Source organism: Equus przewalskii, chromosome 4, assembly GCF_037783145.1.
Source record: "Equus przewalskii isolate Varuska chromosome 4, EquPr2, whole genome shotgun sequence".
Classification (NCBI taxonomy): domain Eukaryota; kingdom Metazoa; phylum Chordata; class Mammalia; order Perissodactyla; family Equidae; genus Equus; species Equus przewalskii.
Window position 1 is genome coordinate 92504252 of NC_091834.1, and position 18210 is coordinate 92522461.

Genomic DNA, 18210 nt, shown 5'->3' on the forward strand with positions numbered 1-18210 from the left:
CCCAAATCCTCCGCCACACGCTTGTTCAAAAATGAGTGTTTGTAAAGGTCTGGTCAAGGGAAATCACCCTAGCAGCTGTGCTCATCTCACCTTCCCTTCCTTACGTCCAACAATCTGGTGTCTGGGCGGGTTGAGTCTTCCAGGGTGAAGAGGACAAGGCCAGCTGGCTCCCACAGCCTGCAAGCCACTCACCGCCAGTAAGGCCAGAATGCAAATACAGTCCAGGAGACAACCTCAGTTTGCCCCAACCCTTCCTTTCCCTCTGAATTCGATCAACCACATGCTCCACTTCACAGTATTAACCGGCATCAAGCCTCAGACTCTCCCACCCATCGGCCTGCTCACCCCTTCCCTTGGAAACAGCCAAACATCATGAAAGAGGCACTAAGCGCAGAGACACGGCTGCAAACACCCAGATGGGTCAGCAAGCAGAACAGAATCATATTGACCTGTGGTTCCTAAGCCTCCTATTACATCATTCTCCTTGACCTGTCTTTTTCAATCTTCCCCTTACTCTTAATGATGTTTCTTCAGTAAAGAAGGATGGAGCCAATCAAAGAACAGATGATGCTCCAGATTATTTATGGTCTAAATACGGACTAGGTTGGCATCCCTCTACTTGAGAGCTTGGTCCTAGGGACGGGCAGCTTTTTATTCATCCTGTTTGCCAGGGCGACTCAGCGTCGGAGGACAGGATGGGAGATTTGGGCGAGTGCTAACGAGGGCACGAGGAAGCTGGCTTCTCCCAGTGGGCCCTTCTCCTTCTCCGGGTGCATCATGGGAAAAGGGAGGGCATTGGGGAAAGGTGCTGGGTCAGCTCTGGGCAGAGCGGCTCTTTTTTTGCTTGCCAGGTAAATATCAGATGTGAGGCCAAGGATCTATGGAGCTGATTCCAGAAGCACAGGAGAGTGCAGGGAATGAGGGAGAGAACCACAGCTAGGGGTTCAGCCCAGGAGATGCCTCTTCAGAGCTCTTCCCAGGCCACCGTGAACCTGGAAAAATACAGTATTGATGGTGATCATGTTGTCAAGAGCCCAAACTAGTCTGTACTGAGAAAAGGCCTTGATTCTTCATTAAACTTTTGTTCTGTGGTGGATCTTTCCTGACAGCTCTTTGTGGAATAGAGATGACAGAAACAATTTTCCTAATTCCTGGGTCTTTCCTTTTTTTTTTTGTCTGACAAAACTGGACATCTGTATGTCCCTCCTGTCAACTCATATGCTCACAGATACAAAAAAATAAGTTTAAATATTAAAGAGAAAACACAAAGATACTTGGAATAAATGTGCATTTAAAACCCCAACTAAAATATCAACATGATGATAATGATAATAATTACAATGGTAATAACCAAAATAATTAGTACAATAATATTATCTTTATGAGCAGCATGGAACTTTCATTCCTGATCTGGAAGAAAAGGAAAGAAAAAGGTGAAAGAGTAAGAGACTTCCAACTTAAGTAGACAAAATAATTTTCTTTAAAATGGAAGGCTATGTTGTCTTTGCCTGTAAAAGATCAGATCTAGAAAGGGCTGGAAGTGAAGTGTGCAAGGGGGCCCAGGATGCTACCCAATAACGCAAACAGAGGCTACTACTGTCACTGGGCATGAGGCAATCCGATGGGGTACTGCCACCATCTGGCTGCCGAAAGTCCGGAACAAACGGGTTTTCCAGTCTGGTGCAGCTCTGGCTCGTGAGTCCTCCAAAGACTTATTTCCCCACCCTCTCTGGATGGCCATTTTCCTGTTGAGTCAGAATGATGGCACTGCCCCACCTCTGGATAAAGATGATCGTGGCGCCATGAGGATGGCATCTCATACCTCTCTCGGGCTCAGCCCCTCTGGGCTCCTGGGGGCTGCTTGGGTGTGCCCCATCTCGAGCGGGTCATCGTGTCCTTCCTGTCAGCCTAAGGCCTGGACCAAGCTGGTTCTACTTTGGGGACCTACTTCTTGGTAAGATAAGTAGAATTTATGGTTGGGGAGGGGAAATTTCCAGAGTTATTTCACATTTCACAGCTAAGAGCTAAGGTAACGGCTTCATTACTCAATTAGGTCAGGTATCACCATACAAACACCTTTCACAGTAGATTGTGATGGGAGGCTGCAGAGCGAGGAAGGAAAGAGGGGGAGGATGAGGATGGGCTGCCGAAACTGGGAGCGCCCTCTTCACACCTCGGAAACTCGGCTTTGGGGTCAGTTAGGGACTCAACATCCAGAATCAAACAATTAGGACCGCCCTTTAAAACTCCATCTATGACCAGACACACTCCCAACATTCATGTGTTTAAGGGTAATTTGCTATGAATGGAGAGACCCCCCCCACCCCCCCCCGTCCCCACCCCCAGCAGTGCTCAAAGCCTGAGAAAAAAACTTCCAGAAGGTACTGAAGGTGCAAAGAGGGCAAAGGGCAAAATTCTTTGGAAACTTAACTGCCTGTGGGAGTGTTCAGTTTTCCAAAGTGCAGTGTGACCCCTAGTTACCCTCACAAATGTCCCTCCCACCATCTGCCCCCAGACCCCTCTAAAACCAAAACCAAAGTCATGCCTTGGGTAGGCCTGGGTAGTGTGAGGAAAGACTCAGGAGCACACAAAGGTGGATGGTTGTCTAGAGCGGGAATAATATGGAAAACTGAGAGCAAAACACAGTCAGCAGAACCTGGGCAGAGAGGCGCAGGGCTGTGAGGGCAAAGCTGGGGTGAGGCTGAGGTCACGGGGCTGGGCACCAGGCCTCCTCTGCACCCTGCAGATGGCGGCAGGAAGGTTATGCCGGGCCTTGAGGCTGGCAGTGGGCTCCTCTCTTCTGTTCCTTCCATATCAGGAAGGAGGAAGCCGCCTGGCGAGGCCAACATTCTGAAAACAGAGATGGGACCTCTGGTCCCACAAATGGCAGAGCCGCCCTCCCAGCAGAACTGAGGGCAGGGTGGCGTGAGGGGGCAGGGTTGGGGGGGGCCTCTCTTGCTCTCTGTCCCCAAAGTAAAAGTCAACTAAAACCATCACTGTCATCAGATTCACCCACCCACCATCCATTTCCCACATCTCTCTCAAGCCCCTGCTAGCTCCCTGACACTCCTCTGCTACCAGCAGCCCAAGAAAGACAACAGGTATTAAAATAAAATTAAATTAAAAAAAAAAAGGAGAGACCAGAGTAAAATGTTCTAACAGCACAGAAGAAGAGCCGAGATGATCTGACTCGCCTCAGCTGGCTTCTTGGAGTACCACGGAAGTCCCCCTCACACCGCGTCTGTCGGTCGTCGGTAAGGCACTAGGAGGGAATGACGTGGAATCAAGACTGTGAGAGCTGTGACGGCGGCGCCGAGGGACACATGGGGAGGGGCGGCATCCTTGCTCACACCCACACACTCGCTCACGCTTGCTCGCTCGCTCGCTCATGCTCACACACCTGGACCACCACATTGGTACATGCCTTCGTTAGATCACTCTTTTTTGTGCAATTACATAGAGGAATAGTCTATTGGTATCATTGGAGTTGAACACAAAGTAGAAAATGGGGTGCAGAGAGCTACATTCTACTAGGGTTCGGCAATGGCCGCCAGCCCTACGCTACGGGACTAGGGGTTGATTCAAAGAGAAAATAAATCTTCAGAAAAGAACAAAACTAAAGTTTGCAACACACGTTATTAATGACATTGCTTAGCGATTTATCCAGAGTGCTCAGAAAGAGAAAACGCGCCCTCTCCCGGGTCCCCACAGTCCGGCCACCCCATCAGCCCTGACCAATGAGCCAGAACCGGGCTTTGCCAACCCCAGACTGGCCCCCGAACATCAGCCTCCTGGACCTTCTAGACGGCTGCCAACCCTTTCGAGTTCTGGAAAAATCCCTAATTCTTCTGTTCAATAATTAAAATCTATTGGATTTCCATATCAGGTGTCCCTGACAGCAAATTTTTAAACGTCACTTGCTGCCATATGAAAATAATCTTTGCAAAGTTTGTAGATAAAGTTCTTCAAAAACTGGGGCCTCCCCACTTCCGGAATCTTCCGTTGCTCTCTTCTTCTCCTTTCCAGTTTGGTGCAGAATGGGTTCGTGAGCTGTGTTTCTTGTTACCGACGTTTTCTTTTTTTTCTTTTTCTTTTTTAAAATAAAAAGCATAGATTTCCCCCTCCTTAATCCCTTCCTTTTTAAAATGTTCTCTTCTCTGCTCTCAGTCCTCCCACTTCCTAGTTCAAGTTTCGTTTGTGTCCCATCCCGTCCCCTGCCCCCCTCCCTGCCCCGTTTGCATTGTTTGTGTGCGGCATCTTCAGTATAAAAAGCCCAGCTCCCACCTCGGTCCCTTTTCCTCTCCCTCCTCCCCTCTGGCCGTTCTCCCCCCTCCCCTCCCCTTCCAGTGTTTATATGTAAGGGTACTGGTTGACCTTGGCAGGGCTCAGTGGGTATCCAGTGTAGACGGTGGAGGCTGGAGAGGCGCTGATGTAGGTCTGGTGGGCAAACTGGGCTGGATACTGACTTGGGTGGATGGTGGGCGAGGGCAGGACCCGGGGGCCCATGCTCACGGGGACCTGGTGGACGATGCTGGCCGGGTAGGCAGTGTGCTGCACGGTGTGACGCGCTGAGCCTTGGGAGGCCACCAGGTGGGCCACAGTGCCAGTGGAGCCCAGGGCCGCAGGCGCCGTGTAGGTATAGAGGTGGGGCTGGGTGGGGAGGTGGGCGGCGGCGGCCAGGTGGGGGTGCACAGCGCCGTGGCTGGGGCTGTTGTGAGGGAAGGAGTACGGGGCCTGAGCCATTGTGGGAGTGATATAGGCCTGCTGCCGTCGGTGGCTCCCAGCACGGTCTGCGGTGATGTGTTGCTGAGCCTGGAGAAGGAGAAGAAGAGGCTGCATTCGGGGCTGGACGCCTGGGAGAGGAGTGGGAGGGAGGAAAAGGGAGAGGGGAGGAAGGAGAGGAGGGAGGAGGGGGAAGCGACGAGGGGGAGGAGGGAGAGGAGAGGGCAGTGGGGAGGAGAGGGGGAGCGGAGGGAAGGGGGGGGATGGGGCAGGCTGAGGAGGGGAAGAGAGAAGTGGGGGCGGGGAGGGAAGAAGGGAGAAGAGAGAGGAGAAGGGGGAAGAGGGGAAGCAGGAGGGACAAGAGGCTAGAAGCGGGAGGACAGGCAGACGATGCCAGGAAAGTAAAAATTCTCTTGGACTGAGAAAGGAAGGCTGCACCCAGCCGCTCCCCGGGCTGGAAGGCGCGCAGATGAAGCCAGCTGCAAGCTGACAGGAGACGATGCCTCCCAGGACACACTGCAGCTGTGAAGTGTCAAAAGGAGCCCTTCTTTGAGTAACAACTATTTTCTCTCTCACTGTGAAATCGTCAAATCTCAGAAACTTTGCTGTTTGAAACTGTATCAGTACAAACGAAACAGCCTTCTGTCACCTGGAGAGCCGAAGTCACCAGGACACAGAGACGCAGCCTCAGTTTACACGCTAGGTGCCCTGCTTCAGATGAGGGGCTTAGGAATACAAACTCCCCATTTACCTCACCTCTGTAGCTTCTAAGGAAACAGGTCTGAGTCCATATTGCAATTCAGACCTGGTGTTGACCCTTTACACATAGGAGACTCTGCATCATTTACCTTCCATCTAAACACCACCTACCTTCTCCAAATCCTCTGACTCTTTCTCTGGTTTGGGATTTCTGATGTGTGGCTCCCTCACTGCAACAAATCAGTACACCTGACTTTGTTGGACTGCAGGTCTGTCCCTGGTGTCCTGGCCTGACAGGGCCAGGACACAGTTTTACCCTTTGCTGGGCTGAAACACTAAGTTGTGGGCCACCCTCTTTTTAAGCTCTGGCACCATGTCACAAAGCCATCATACCACTGGACAAGTCAATGGCTTTGGGCTGGCTCTTTGTGAACCAGTGATACCAACTGCCCCAAGGGTGACCCATGGAGGAAAGAAAACAGCAGAGGTCACTCAGGGTGTTTCCTGCCACCACTAGAGGGGCTGCAGCTCTGGGGGGGGGGGTGAGGGGCTGCCACAGTGACCCTCTCTGAAGCTGAGGAAAGGGGGGGATGAGGTGATGTGCTTGGCTGGTGAGACAACCATCGCGTGGGGCTTACCTGGCTGAGATTGAGAGGCTGCTGCTGCTGGAAATGTGGTCCTGGCCGCTGCTGCCGGTAGGCAACGGCTCCAGACGAGCTCCCTGAAGAGTGACCGCTGGTGGAGGTCACGTTGCTGGAGGACTTGGACTTGTAGGACGAGTGGTGACTGGTGTTGACTGTGTTGGGAGAAGAAACAGGTCACAGATCAGTCACAGGTCCTCAGCTGCCCAGAAGACCCGACGCCTCTAGGGCACAACAGTGGTCTTCTAGGAAGGAACACATTCCTGAGACTGGCCACTGGGCTCTGGCTTGTTCCACAGGTTGGGAGCAAGTCTTGCTGGGCTTTAGAAGTTCTATCTGGTGACAGTGAAAAGCACAAGGAGGGTCTAACAGAGAAAAGCAGGGGCGTTCTCTGCAGCTCTTCATGTCCCATCCAGGGCTGCAGTGGGGGCTGGCCACTGAGATACAGAGACACACAGTGACAGGTACAGCAGGACAGAGATAACTGAGTCTCAAAAAAAGGACCACAAGTGTCCTAGAGGAGAAAGCAACAACTGGAATAAGACGAACAGGGTAAGGAGGTCTATATAAAATAAACCATTTTAGTCCATTTCAGTGTTGAGTGATCTGTGAATACTGGCTCCCAGCAGAGTGGGGCTTGTGTCTCGGTGGGGCCACCACACACAGGCATGGGATGTGGCAGACTCGAGTGCTATTGCTCACCTGCCTCTCAGTGTCTCTCTAGAAATCAAACAATTCTCTCTTGAAGCTTTGCCTAGCATAGATGAATGAAAACCAAGATGGAACAATCCACAGGCAATATGAAAAACGCCTTCGGTATAGGGAATCCTTATCCACCAAAACAGCACACTTCCAGACTCCTGACTCTAAAATGTCCACATTTGAGGGAGTTGCCCAGAGCAGGGGTGTTCAAGAGAAGAACTATGTAAGGTGTCTCATGTTAAGGGAGAATTGGCAAGGACATACACAGGATGCCAGAAGACAGGTCTACTTCTTGTGCTGTTCAATAGCAAGAATTCAGAAGATTTACTGGGGCCTGAGCATCTTTGGGAAACACACAAACCTAACGCCATCTCAACTGGGTACCTGTGGTCGCTAGTGTGAACTGGGTGGATCCGGCCGTTCTTGGGGGTAGAGGATGCTAAGTATTGACGAAGCACACGTCATAAGGATCAGTCCTCGATGGAACCGGGTTGGGTTGATTCTATTACAAATCCCAGGGTGAAGAAATCAAAGTCAGAGGGGAGATGCCTGAGGCCAGAGAGAATGCTGATTGAGTGCTGATGGAGAGAAACCCGGGACCAGGAGATCGGGGTGCACACTGAAGGCAGAGAGGAGCTGGGTCCCCAGCAACAGCCTCCGAGGTAATGGGGGAGCTGCCTCACTGGGGAGGGAGGTGCTGGGTCCTAACAGAGACCTCTAAATCTGACCGTGCGCCTGGGGGGCCTCCCATCCCACCCACTGAATCAGAACCCTGTGGAGGCGCCCAGGAATTTGTGTTCTTAACAAGCTTCCCAGGAGGGCAGGAGCCAGCCAGGCCCTGTATCTGTAGCTGACCTATACATGGGAATCAGGGCTCTTTGCTCAAGCTGGTTAGACTCTCAAAGGCCCTCCAAAATCTGGGGGATGGAGAGGATTTGGGGGACCCATTGTAGGGTAGAAGGTGGACAGTTGCAAATGCCGGCTATCAGTAGAACTTCAGTTTCTCTCCTTCATTCGGCCACGGTGCTACTGTGTTGGAGTCAAACTCCTTCCTGCTCTGCAACAGATCATAAACTGTGCTTGCTGTCCGGGCCCCAGCTGGGGATGGCATCCCTCTGCTCCTGTTTCAACTCTCTGGAAATTTGTGGAACTTATGTTTGAGGGAGAAACCCTGGGCTTGAGGTCTCCAGAGCTTGAGCCTACAAGTCAAGAGGTTAGAGAGTTTTAGATGAAATGGGCAAGACAGAGCACTGCATTCACCTGCTACCATTATCGTAGGGGCAGGAGATGGGGGCTGGGTCACAGCTTGTCAAGCTGTCAGAGTAGGGGATCCCTGTATAAGGGAGGGTGTTCTGAAGGGTACCAAGAGATTAAAATAATAATTTCCTCCTGCAGAGATGAATAAAGTGACAAGCTCTTGCTGTATATCTTGGAGCTGTGAGGGCCATGACAGAGCTCTCTGGTCAAGCCTTGTCCAGCTGTGCACAAAGATCCCCTGCCCCAAGGACAGCCCTTGGTTCACAGGGTGGCCTCCAGTGGTCCTGTCAGCACTAGGTGGGTGGGAGAGCGCTCAGAGAATGGGTGAGCCCTGGAGCCAGACCCCTGGGAGGTCCAGCCACATGGCCTTGGCTTAGTTAACCTCTCTGTCCTTTCATTTCCTCATTTGGAAAACTTGGAAAATGATGGTAACTACATATAGGGCCATCATGAGGATTATATGAGTTAACATATGGAGAATACTTACTATCTGGCATGTGTTAAGCTCTTAAAAGTGTTAGCTGTGTTAGCTATTGTTGACGTCTTTATCAGTGAGCCCAGTTCCCTGGCTAATGCTGATGCTCAAGGAACAGGTGTCTGCTCCAAGCTGGGACAACCAAGTCCTGTCTCCTGGAAATGGGAAATTAGAGCCTGGGAATCACCAGGTCAGGGTGAAGCAGTGCTCCAGAAAGCAGGCGTCAGGCTTCCAGCAGCCCAGGTCCCAGGGGTTCTGGCTCCTGCCCCACCTGGGACCTAGTTGTTGAACTTTCCCTCAGCCCTACATCCCTCCAATAAATTCTCCACTTGTCTTGAGGCAGCGCACAGTTCACTCATTCATTCCAAAAGAACCTTAACCAACCCAAGAGATCTGAGAAGGCTACGTGAGAAATGCTCAAGGATCCTTCCTGAGCTGAGAACCACAGGAAGGGACAAGTACTGTGGGAAAATGGACTGTCACCTGCACAGCATTATCCTGACTCAAGCGGGCTCAGGGAACCGCTGGAGCTCCAGCTGGGGTGGCTGCAGTCATTCGTACCTTGGCCTGTATGGGCCAACGGGGCACCAGGAAGCTGAGGAAGGCTGCTTTCCCCATTTTTCCAAGCCTAGGATGATTCTGCAGCTAATAGCGTATATTAGTGTTGAGAAACACCACAGGCTGGGGATGGGCAGGCAACACAATGAAGTGCCTTTCTGCCTCTTAATCGTCACTAGAAAGACTGTGCAGCATGTCCTCACAGGGAAAATAAATCTCTTTACAGCAGAAAATTATACCATGGGGCTCCCCAGAGACACTGACACTGGTTGCTTTAGAACCTGTTGACCTACTGAGAATGACCTTCCTCTTTTTCTTTTTTTTTTCTTTTTTCTTTTTGTCACAAATATCCCTCAGAGATTCTTGGCCATTCAAGCAGTCTCTTCTTTTACTTTAGATATAATGCAGTCTTGTGGAAATGCAGTGGGCTAAGCGCTCAAAATAGCCACAGTCACACACAGTGCTATGGGCTGATGATGGAAACGGTTAATGTGACCTGGAAGGTGTACAATGTGGGCTCCACAAAGCTGTCCTCTCTTGATGTGCACCTTTGTGAAAACCACTGCATTACGCTGGGCAAAGCTGGCCTTGTCTCCTCACCTGTTAACCAGGGGTTGGACGAGGTGGTCTCAAAGTTTCAGTAACTCTCGCCACAATTTTGTCACCTTCCACGGAGTGGTGCCAGCACCAAGGCTGACAAAGCTCCAAACTGGAAGATTTCTAGACTTGTGGAAACCTGGCCACTCTCTCATGCATCCTCCATTTCATTTTAAAAGGCCAAGAGAAATTCAGTATTAGCTATGTTTTTTTTTTTCCTTTATCAATTCCTAGGTGACTTGCATAAGGTCCATCATAAGCCAAGTCTTATATACCATGATCCTGTATGTCAGAGGGGTCATACTGTCACAGAGCTCCCCTGAGATGTCATGGAACATGGGCATCCTTGATTCACAAAACTCATCGTCTCATCCTGTAGGTCTGCATTCCCTGAGTTGAAATCCCTGGGGTCATTTTTGAAATTCAGAATTTCTGATTTTAGGAAGGTAATGTGGCACATATGCAATATGTTAGGTTACTCCCAGCAGAGCCTCAGGTACCACCCTCTAACCAAAGACACAACTATTTCAAAATACAGCAATATTTCAATATATGGCACAAATATGACCATGACGCAAATATGAATACGACAAAGAGACTACGAGTAGCTTCTGGTTAGTTCAGGTCAGGTTTTACCACCAACTGAGTTTGCTATCAACTTCAAATTGGGTTTTCAGAGCTTTTGGATTTTGGACTACAGATGAGGAAGGAATATTTCCTTCTCTTCCTGCTCAATCAAAGGGCTGGTCTTCCCTAAGGATTTCAACAACACATTCTCAGGAACTTCACTGTTAATGAAGCAGGAGAGCCCTGGACACCGAGCTGTGTGCTTTCAAGGCTGCAATTGTTATCACTGGGGTACATGAAGGGCTACCTGAGGACCTGAGGGCACACGGCAAGTAAAGACTGAAGGGGTCAGTTTCCAGATTCTCAGCTTTCGAGGGTATCTTTTCCTAATCTGATTCACCAGTATTGGGACCCATGGGTTTCCCTTCCCCACCTTCTCACTCACATTCATACTTCTCCCATTTTACAAAAGAAAGGCTTCCTTCTCACTGTCCTGAATGCTAATATGGTACATGGCTTCCAGGTGTAAGAAACCTAAGGGGTGCCCAAATGGGATATCCAGAATGGACGGCTCCCAAGGGACAGTACCCTGAGAGCAAAGACAAGCCGTCTTCAACAAGAAACACTGAAGGCTGTCCAGTCTTATTTTGTTCAGGCTACAAACTCTTTGCAACCCCCTCACCCTATCCATGCATTCCTGAGATAAAATTTAGAAGCGAGGTGTTGTCACAGGGGGCATTCTGACAGCTCTGGCTGCCTGGCTCCACTAGGAGAGACTGCTCCTTAGGGCGCATGGCAGCACTTCCATGTACTGAATGAGCTGGACCTGTAGCCTCAAGGTTTTGGCAAACACATTAAAGTACTTAAGCTATGATACAATATACAAGACAGAAATTATATCCCTTGCAAATATTTAAACTGAAATGTGTGATGGATATCGTTTTAAACAATTATTTAAGGGGTGCATGGGCAGAAGTCAGGAGGCCACCACCCTGAGGAATCCTGTCTCCTGCACGAACTACTCTGTGGGCCTGACATGCTCCTTTGGTCCTGGAGAGCACTGCCTCCTGCCAAGGTTTCCACTAAAATACTTGCCCAGGCAGAGAAAGTGGGTTTTGGGAGAAAGAGATGTCCGTCCTCATGTCCCACACTCTGCAGGTGGCACTGGGCTAGAAAAGTCCCTAAAGACCCATCCTGAATTCTACTCTTCACCCTCAGGTCGCCTTCAGTGGCAGGACCTGAATCGCCCCTGCCTCGTGAGCCTTACACGTGGCAACCGCCCCAAGAAGGTCCCAAGGTCTCCCGTAGCAGCTGACACAGACAGAGGGTCCTTCCTGATGAATAATAGGTTCTCACATCTAAATAAAATCTTTCTGGCAGTTTGTAGCCCTTTCCTTCTAAATACTGTAGGGCTGTTATGAGGTGCTGACTGGCTTGGATGGGCTGGTGACGGCTTGTGGCAGAAAAGCAGAACGTGCATATTTCTTCTGGTTTATTCCCCAAATTCTTCCACTAGTGAGTATGAGCAAGGGAGATGCTGAAACGATGCTACTATATCTGGGTGAGCTGCTAAATTTATCGAGAAGGTTAAGCTGTCAGCCTTCAGTCTAGGGCCCAGGTTTCAGGACAAGCCTTCCGAGGACGGAGGGAGTCCTTTGAAAGAAGCAGCGTGTGAGGAGAGAGACACGCTCGCTATGATCGCTCCCCCCAACAGCGAGTTCCGAGGAGATGCCCAGGCGAGTCTATTTCACCTCATCCTACCGACTTGGGGAAGTTCTTCCCACACAGGAAGCTTCTTGGACGGGAGTGATGCTGCTAGTCGGTCAGGAACTCCCCAAAGTGGCTGTCATTTCAGACCAGAGGATAAGGAACTGGCGGCTTTTATTTTATATTCATCAACCTGGTCACAGGGAGAGCCATTGTAAAGGCAACAAGGTATTAATCAAAATTAAAAAATGAAAACCGCTTGTACAATGTGATGCTAAGCAGAATCCTACCTGGGCTACTTAAACAAAGCCCTTGGGTGAGGATCTAAAATGACCTGGGCTTATTAGCTCTCATGTAACAAAACTGCTAACAGCAGAAAACGAGAAAACCCGTCTCCAGAGAGATGCTCGGGCCTGTCCCAGCTCCAGGTTACCTGGCACCAGGCTGTCACATTCCACCAACACTTCGCTGGCCTGGGTTTTCAGGGGTGGCACGATGATAGTTCGGGGGTTCCCAGTGCAATGATTCTCCAGGCTCCCCTTGGTGTCAAAGGTGTTGGCGTTGTGTCCGGCACGGTGCTGCACGGAGTAGGGGCTGGTGTTGCTGGAGGAGTCGGAGTAGGGAGAGTCGTGGACCGTGACACAGCTGATGACGTTTTTTCTCTGCTTGGAGACAGTGCTGAAAATGTAAAGGGAGAAATCAGAACCAAGAGAAGGCTGCGAAGTGAGACAGCAAAGCAGCATTTCAGAACTGGCTGTGTGAAAAGGCCCTCTCTGTTCTCTGGGGCAGGGGCAGGAAGCAGAGGGAGAGGGCAGGAAGGTGACTTTTGCGCTCCGTAACCCTAATGGGGAGGGAGGCACACAGGCATCACCTATCTAACCAGTAGCAGGAGGCATGGGAAGACAAGAGAAGGGGCTGGAGCTGGGCCCACAGGCACTTCTGGAAATTGGGGAGTGAGAAACTTCGGGGCAGGCCTGGGCTCTCAGCAGAACCGCGGGAGAGGCACCTGTAGCCCAGAATGGTGTGGCAATGCCTTCTGAGCCACCAGAAGGGGACAGCTGAGAAACAGAGAGCCCAGCAAGATCCAGGAAGCCTAAGGCCCTGGTTTGGGAGAACATGGCTGGGAAAGAAACAGCATAAACTTAGGCTCAGGGCCTGGGAGAGCCAGCTAACTTAGGCAGAGGGAATGCAATATTCCAGAGGAACCAGGATGCTGCCTGAGGGAAGGAAGGTAAGTGAGGTTCTGAGGCGGCTGCACAGTTCGGATGTGCAGAGGGGGAGAAAGTGGAGCTGGACTTGACACCCCGGGCCACCTCTCTGCTGGGAGGGTGTTCCGTGGGAAGACTTCGAGGTGCAGCTCCCGGACCTCTGAGTCCCCTCCACAGGGAAGGCCCAGCCCTCCTGCAGCTTCTCCACTGTCCGCACCGAGGATCAGGGAGGGGACGGCACTGCATCTAGGTGAGGTGGGGGGTGGGGGGGGGGGTCCGGCCGGGATGATGCCCTCGGGGGATATGCTCTGAATCCTGTGACTTCATCGTCTATCTCAAACTTAGTACACTGACGGGGGAAACTGGCTTTGGACGGCTCTTGGCCAGCACACTTTTTTTCTGAGATATTTACGTTTGTGTGGTTACTTTGGGAACCAATTCTGTCTGCCCTCAACTTAGCGAGTGCCTGGTGGGATGATGGATATGGAATTTGTTGCTTATTGTGAAGGTTTTAAAAATGGATTCTCATCTATTTTTGTATATTGATCACCTATTTTTAAGAAATATTGATTGCCTAAGTAAGGTGGTCAGTTTCCAACTAATATGCTAAGAAAAGAAGCTGGTATTTATAGATATCAGGGCCTAATGGAACCACAACACCCCCCGATGTGTCTTACCCAAGGTCACACAGCCAGTGACAGGCCAGACTCTTTCCAAGATTGACCTCTGCCACCCTAAGGGCAGTGAAGTGGGCAAACTCCAGAGGCCCAGGCAGCTGGGCAGAAGGGAAGGGAAGGACAGCAGGGCTGCTACCCTACACGAGGCAGAGGGTGGCAGGCGAGCCGCAGGTCTGGCCCCCTGCATGCTGAAGCCTGCCACTACTGTCATCTCGGCCAGGGAATTCTTCTACTGCCTGCACATTCCGTCCTCGCTGGTTCAGGGTCGAAGGGTGCCTCCCTCACAGTGTCTGTGGGTAAGAGCACCAGATGTCTAACGTCAGCCTCTGCTGGTGGTGTGGCCTTGGGCAGCTACTCAACCTGAGCAATTCAGTCTCCCTATCAGCAAAGGTGGATAATAACAGTACCTCTATCGTAGGCTTGTTCTGAGGATTAAGAGAGAAAATATGTGGAAAGTGCTTTGAACCGTGCACGACACAGGAAGCGTTCTATAAAAGCTGCCATTACTATCATTGGTTGTGTTACCTCATTTAACATGTGAAAACAGGTTTGCAAAAAACACATCTAGGCAAAGCGAATTCTATCAAGGTACAAACTTGCTGGAAAAGTTTCTAGTCTACGAATGAACCAGAAGATTGATAGGAAATGAACACTCAGTTCGCTATCTTGGGGATCTCTGCTAGGCGCTCCTGGGAATTTTTGTACAAAGAGATAAAATACACGTCTCTGCCTTTGAGAATATTGAAATCTCAGTGAGGGACTGTATAAAAACATGACAAGTGAAACAGTAAAAGCTTTGAAGTGATCAGTTAAAGCGAACAATGGATGTCACAAAGCCTTCCATGAGGAACTGTCACATGAGTTGCACAGATGGTAACTGTTAAGAACTCAAAGGAAGGTGAGGAATGAATTAATTGCATATATTTATAGCTCTTCATGTTAACTTTGATAAAATAAATTTTAATTAATAAAATATATACTTCTCTCTTATAACAGTTTAAATGCAAAAAACCCATAAGCTTCTTCCTCAAAAAGCTAAACACAGAGTGACCATATACCCAGCACTTCCACTCCCAGGTATATACGCAAAGGAATTGAAAACAGGGACTCAAACAGATGTGTTCACAGCAGCCAAAAGGTGGAAATAACCCAAGTGTCCATCAACAGATGAACGGATCAACAAAATGTGGTATATCCAGACAATGGAGTATTATTCAGCCATAAAAATGAATAAAGTTCTGAAATATGCTACAATATGGATGAACCTTGAAAACATTATGCTAAGTGACATAAGCCAGACACAAAAGGACAGATACTGTATGATTCCACTTACATAAGGTATTGGAATAGGCAAATTCATAGAGACAGAAAGTAGATTACCGGTTTCCAGGGGCTGGGGGAGGGAGGAATGGGGAGTTACTGCTTAATGGGTACAGAGTTTCTTTTTGGGGTGACAGAAAGTTTCTGGAAATAGTGGTGAGACTGCACACATTGTGAATGTACTTAACGTCACTGAATTGTACATTTAAAAATGGTTAAAATGACAAATTCTGTGTTCTATTTTACTGCAAAGTAAAAAATTAATGTAATATACCAAAAACCATTGAATTGTACCTTTAAACGAGTGAATTATATGGCATGTGAATTATATCTCAATTAAAAAAAATCCCTATGCTTATTCAGAAACAAAAAAATAGGATTAGCAAAGGGGTGGGGGCGGGGGGCATTGAGATCTGTCACAAGAACTAGAAACTGGGGCACCAGGAAAGGTCACTGAGCCTAGAAGATAGGGAGAAGCAACCAGAGAGCAGCAAGACATTGCGGAGAGCTGTGGGATGAGGAGGAGGGAGCACTGGAAGGAGGAGTGCTGTCTTAAAAAGACAGAGACGGCGAAACCTGCAGCTGTGCTCTGTGCTGCATGGGGCTGGGCAAAGGCAAGGGGCTGCTCTGTGAATAGTCTGTTGTGTGCTAAGATATTAAAGGGACTCCCCCTCCGCCCTTACGAAGTGCTCCCAGGACCGAGGAGAGGCCTGGGAGGCTGTGACCATGCAGCTCCCAGGTCCCGAGGGGAGGCAGGGAGATGGCCGGCCCCGCCCTTCACTCTGAGCTGCAGTCACGGCTGGTTCTGTGTGATTACATAACACGAAGGCACGGTGGTTCATCTGGTCATCACAGAAAATGCAGACGTGTTCTGACACAGGTGCACGATCTGCAGGTGGTGGGCCCCACATGGAGAACAGAGGCAGGCTCTCAAATGTGTCCTGGGAGCCGGTGTTCTAGTCCTGGCCCCGCTGTCCATTTACTGGTGTGACCCTGGACAGTGGCCTGGATATTGACGTGACCCTGGATGTCCCTCCAGCTCCAATCTGCTATGAAATCCACTAGGGAGAGTGGCATTAAGGGATCTGTTGTGAGAGTCCCTTAAAGATTTATTATTAAAGGCATTTAAAATAGGATTTGGTTAACTCCTAACTTGGAGAGGAAATAAATTCCTTTGGTAAGTGTATCTTACATGTAGACCCAGGCTTGGCCAGTTCCTGCTGACCATATCTTCTTAGGTTCTGAGTAGTTTAGAAAATGAAGAAACGAAAAACATACACACACAACACTAATTTTGGCTAAGCTGTAATAAAATTCAAATTGGACATATTTGGGATTCTTCGCCCAAATTTGGAAACTGTGGACAAGCTTCAGCTCACTCTAAGACTTTTGTGACAACTAGAACTATTTGAACATACAAGGGCCACTTGGTGAATCAGTGGACTTCTTGTCACTGAAGGATGGCTTTCTGGCAAGAGTCTTACAATAGCTGTCAGCTTGGTCTAGATGACCTGTGAGAATTTAGGGCCACGTCCTGATGGAAAGCCAACAGGAAGTGAGCCTTTCCACCAAAAAGGCTGAGGAATCCTGCGTGTCAGTGTCCTGGTATCTGTCAGAGAGTGTGGGATAAAACCTCTATAAACTCTTCACGGGTCCCACCCCTTTGTTCAGAGCTGGGATGTCCCTACGCCTAATGAGCAAATAGGTCCAACAGAGCAGAATGCTGATTTACCTGCCTTTTCGGATTTACATGTGACAGGTTTGGAAAAGGTGAATTAATCTGATAGCTCTGTTTTAATCTCTTCTATTGTTAGAAATCTCTCCGCTCTACCTGAATATACTATGCAGATTAGAGAAAAAATGGGAAGCTGTTAAATGAATCAACTTAAAAATGAGCACGCATCTGACAGTGCTAACTATGGATTCTTCAGGCTCATATGTATCGATTCTACTGGGATTCATTCTACTATAGTGTCTAATTATTATTGCTAGCTTATCAATCCCATTACAAATTGGTTAATGGAAGTGAGAGAGAGAGAGTGATATAAGTAGAATGAGAAATTTTGCTTAAATGGCCTTGACGGAACATCACCTCTGAATAAAGAACAAGGCTGCCAGAGTTCACGACTGCACTGTGTTGTCATGGCAATAGATGATTTTCATCATCTTAAAATGATGAAAAGAAATAAGGAGCTAAGAAGTAAAGAAATCAGCCCCAATGGAGAAAACACTGCCAGAGGATCAGACACAAATCTGTGACCCCCTCCTTGTGGGGCCCTGTCTGCCATGTGTTTCTGATTTCTATTTGCCAATCTCAGTCAATTTCATCCTTCAAGACCAGGGTCAAAACTCATCTCCACCAATCAACCTTTCATGACTTATTTCACTCCTGTGATTCCATAGTCAATGCTACATGTGAAAAATACTGCTCTTTTATTCCTACGACACTGATTACTAAATACAGGTCACATCTATTAGATGCACAACTCCTATTCTAAGAGTTTTATTTGTGTTATCTTCTCCAATCCTCACAGCAAGACTCAGCGGTAAAGAATTATTACAACTCTCATTTTAAGAACAACAAACTTCAGATGATGAGAACTGAGGTCACTTGCTTGCTCAAGGTCACATAGCTAGTTAGGGCAGAGTCAGGTTGGAACCAAGAGCATTCTTTTTTTTTTTTTTTTTTTTTTGGTGACTAAGCATGGTTTAGCTTTATTTATTTTTTAAAATTTTATTTTATTGTGATAAAAATACTTAACATGAGATGTAAACTCTTAACAAAATTTTAAACATACAAGACAGACTTGTTGCTATAAGTGCAATGTTGTATAGCAGATCTCTAGAACGTATTCATTTTGCTTAACTGAAATCTATGCCCGTTACTTAGGGACTCCCCACGGCCCCTAGCAACTGAGATTCCACTCCTTGATTCTATGAAGTTGACTATTCTAGATACTTCGTGTAAGAGGTTTTTTGCATATTATAGAATTTCCTTCTTTTAAAGGCTGAATAGTATTCCATTGTATGTATATGCCACATCTTCTTTATCTATTCATCTGTCCATTCATCTGATGGAC

General features: G+C 48.7%; 1 protein-coding gene across 10 annotated transcripts in view; it reads right to left on the bottom strand.

Annotated features, from left to right (window-relative positions):
- Positions 1-1158: 1158 nt before the first annotated feature.
- HIPK2 (homeodomain interacting protein kinase 2) overlaps positions 1159-18210 on the bottom strand; it is a 177599-nt gene continuing 160547 nt past the window's right edge. For all 10 annotated transcript variants that reach the window (XM_070616622.1, XM_070616621.1, XM_070616618.1 and 7 more), the window contains 3 exons: positions 12359-12603; positions 6060-6217; positions 1159-4812 (listed from right to left, as the gene is read on the bottom strand). In XM_070616622.1, coding sequence (XP_070472723.1) covers positions 4351-4812; positions 6060-6217; positions 12359-12603 — 865 coding nt within the window. In that variant the 3' untranslated portion in view covers positions 1159-4350. The remainder of the gene's footprint in view (positions 4813-6059; positions 6218-12358; positions 12604-18210) is intronic.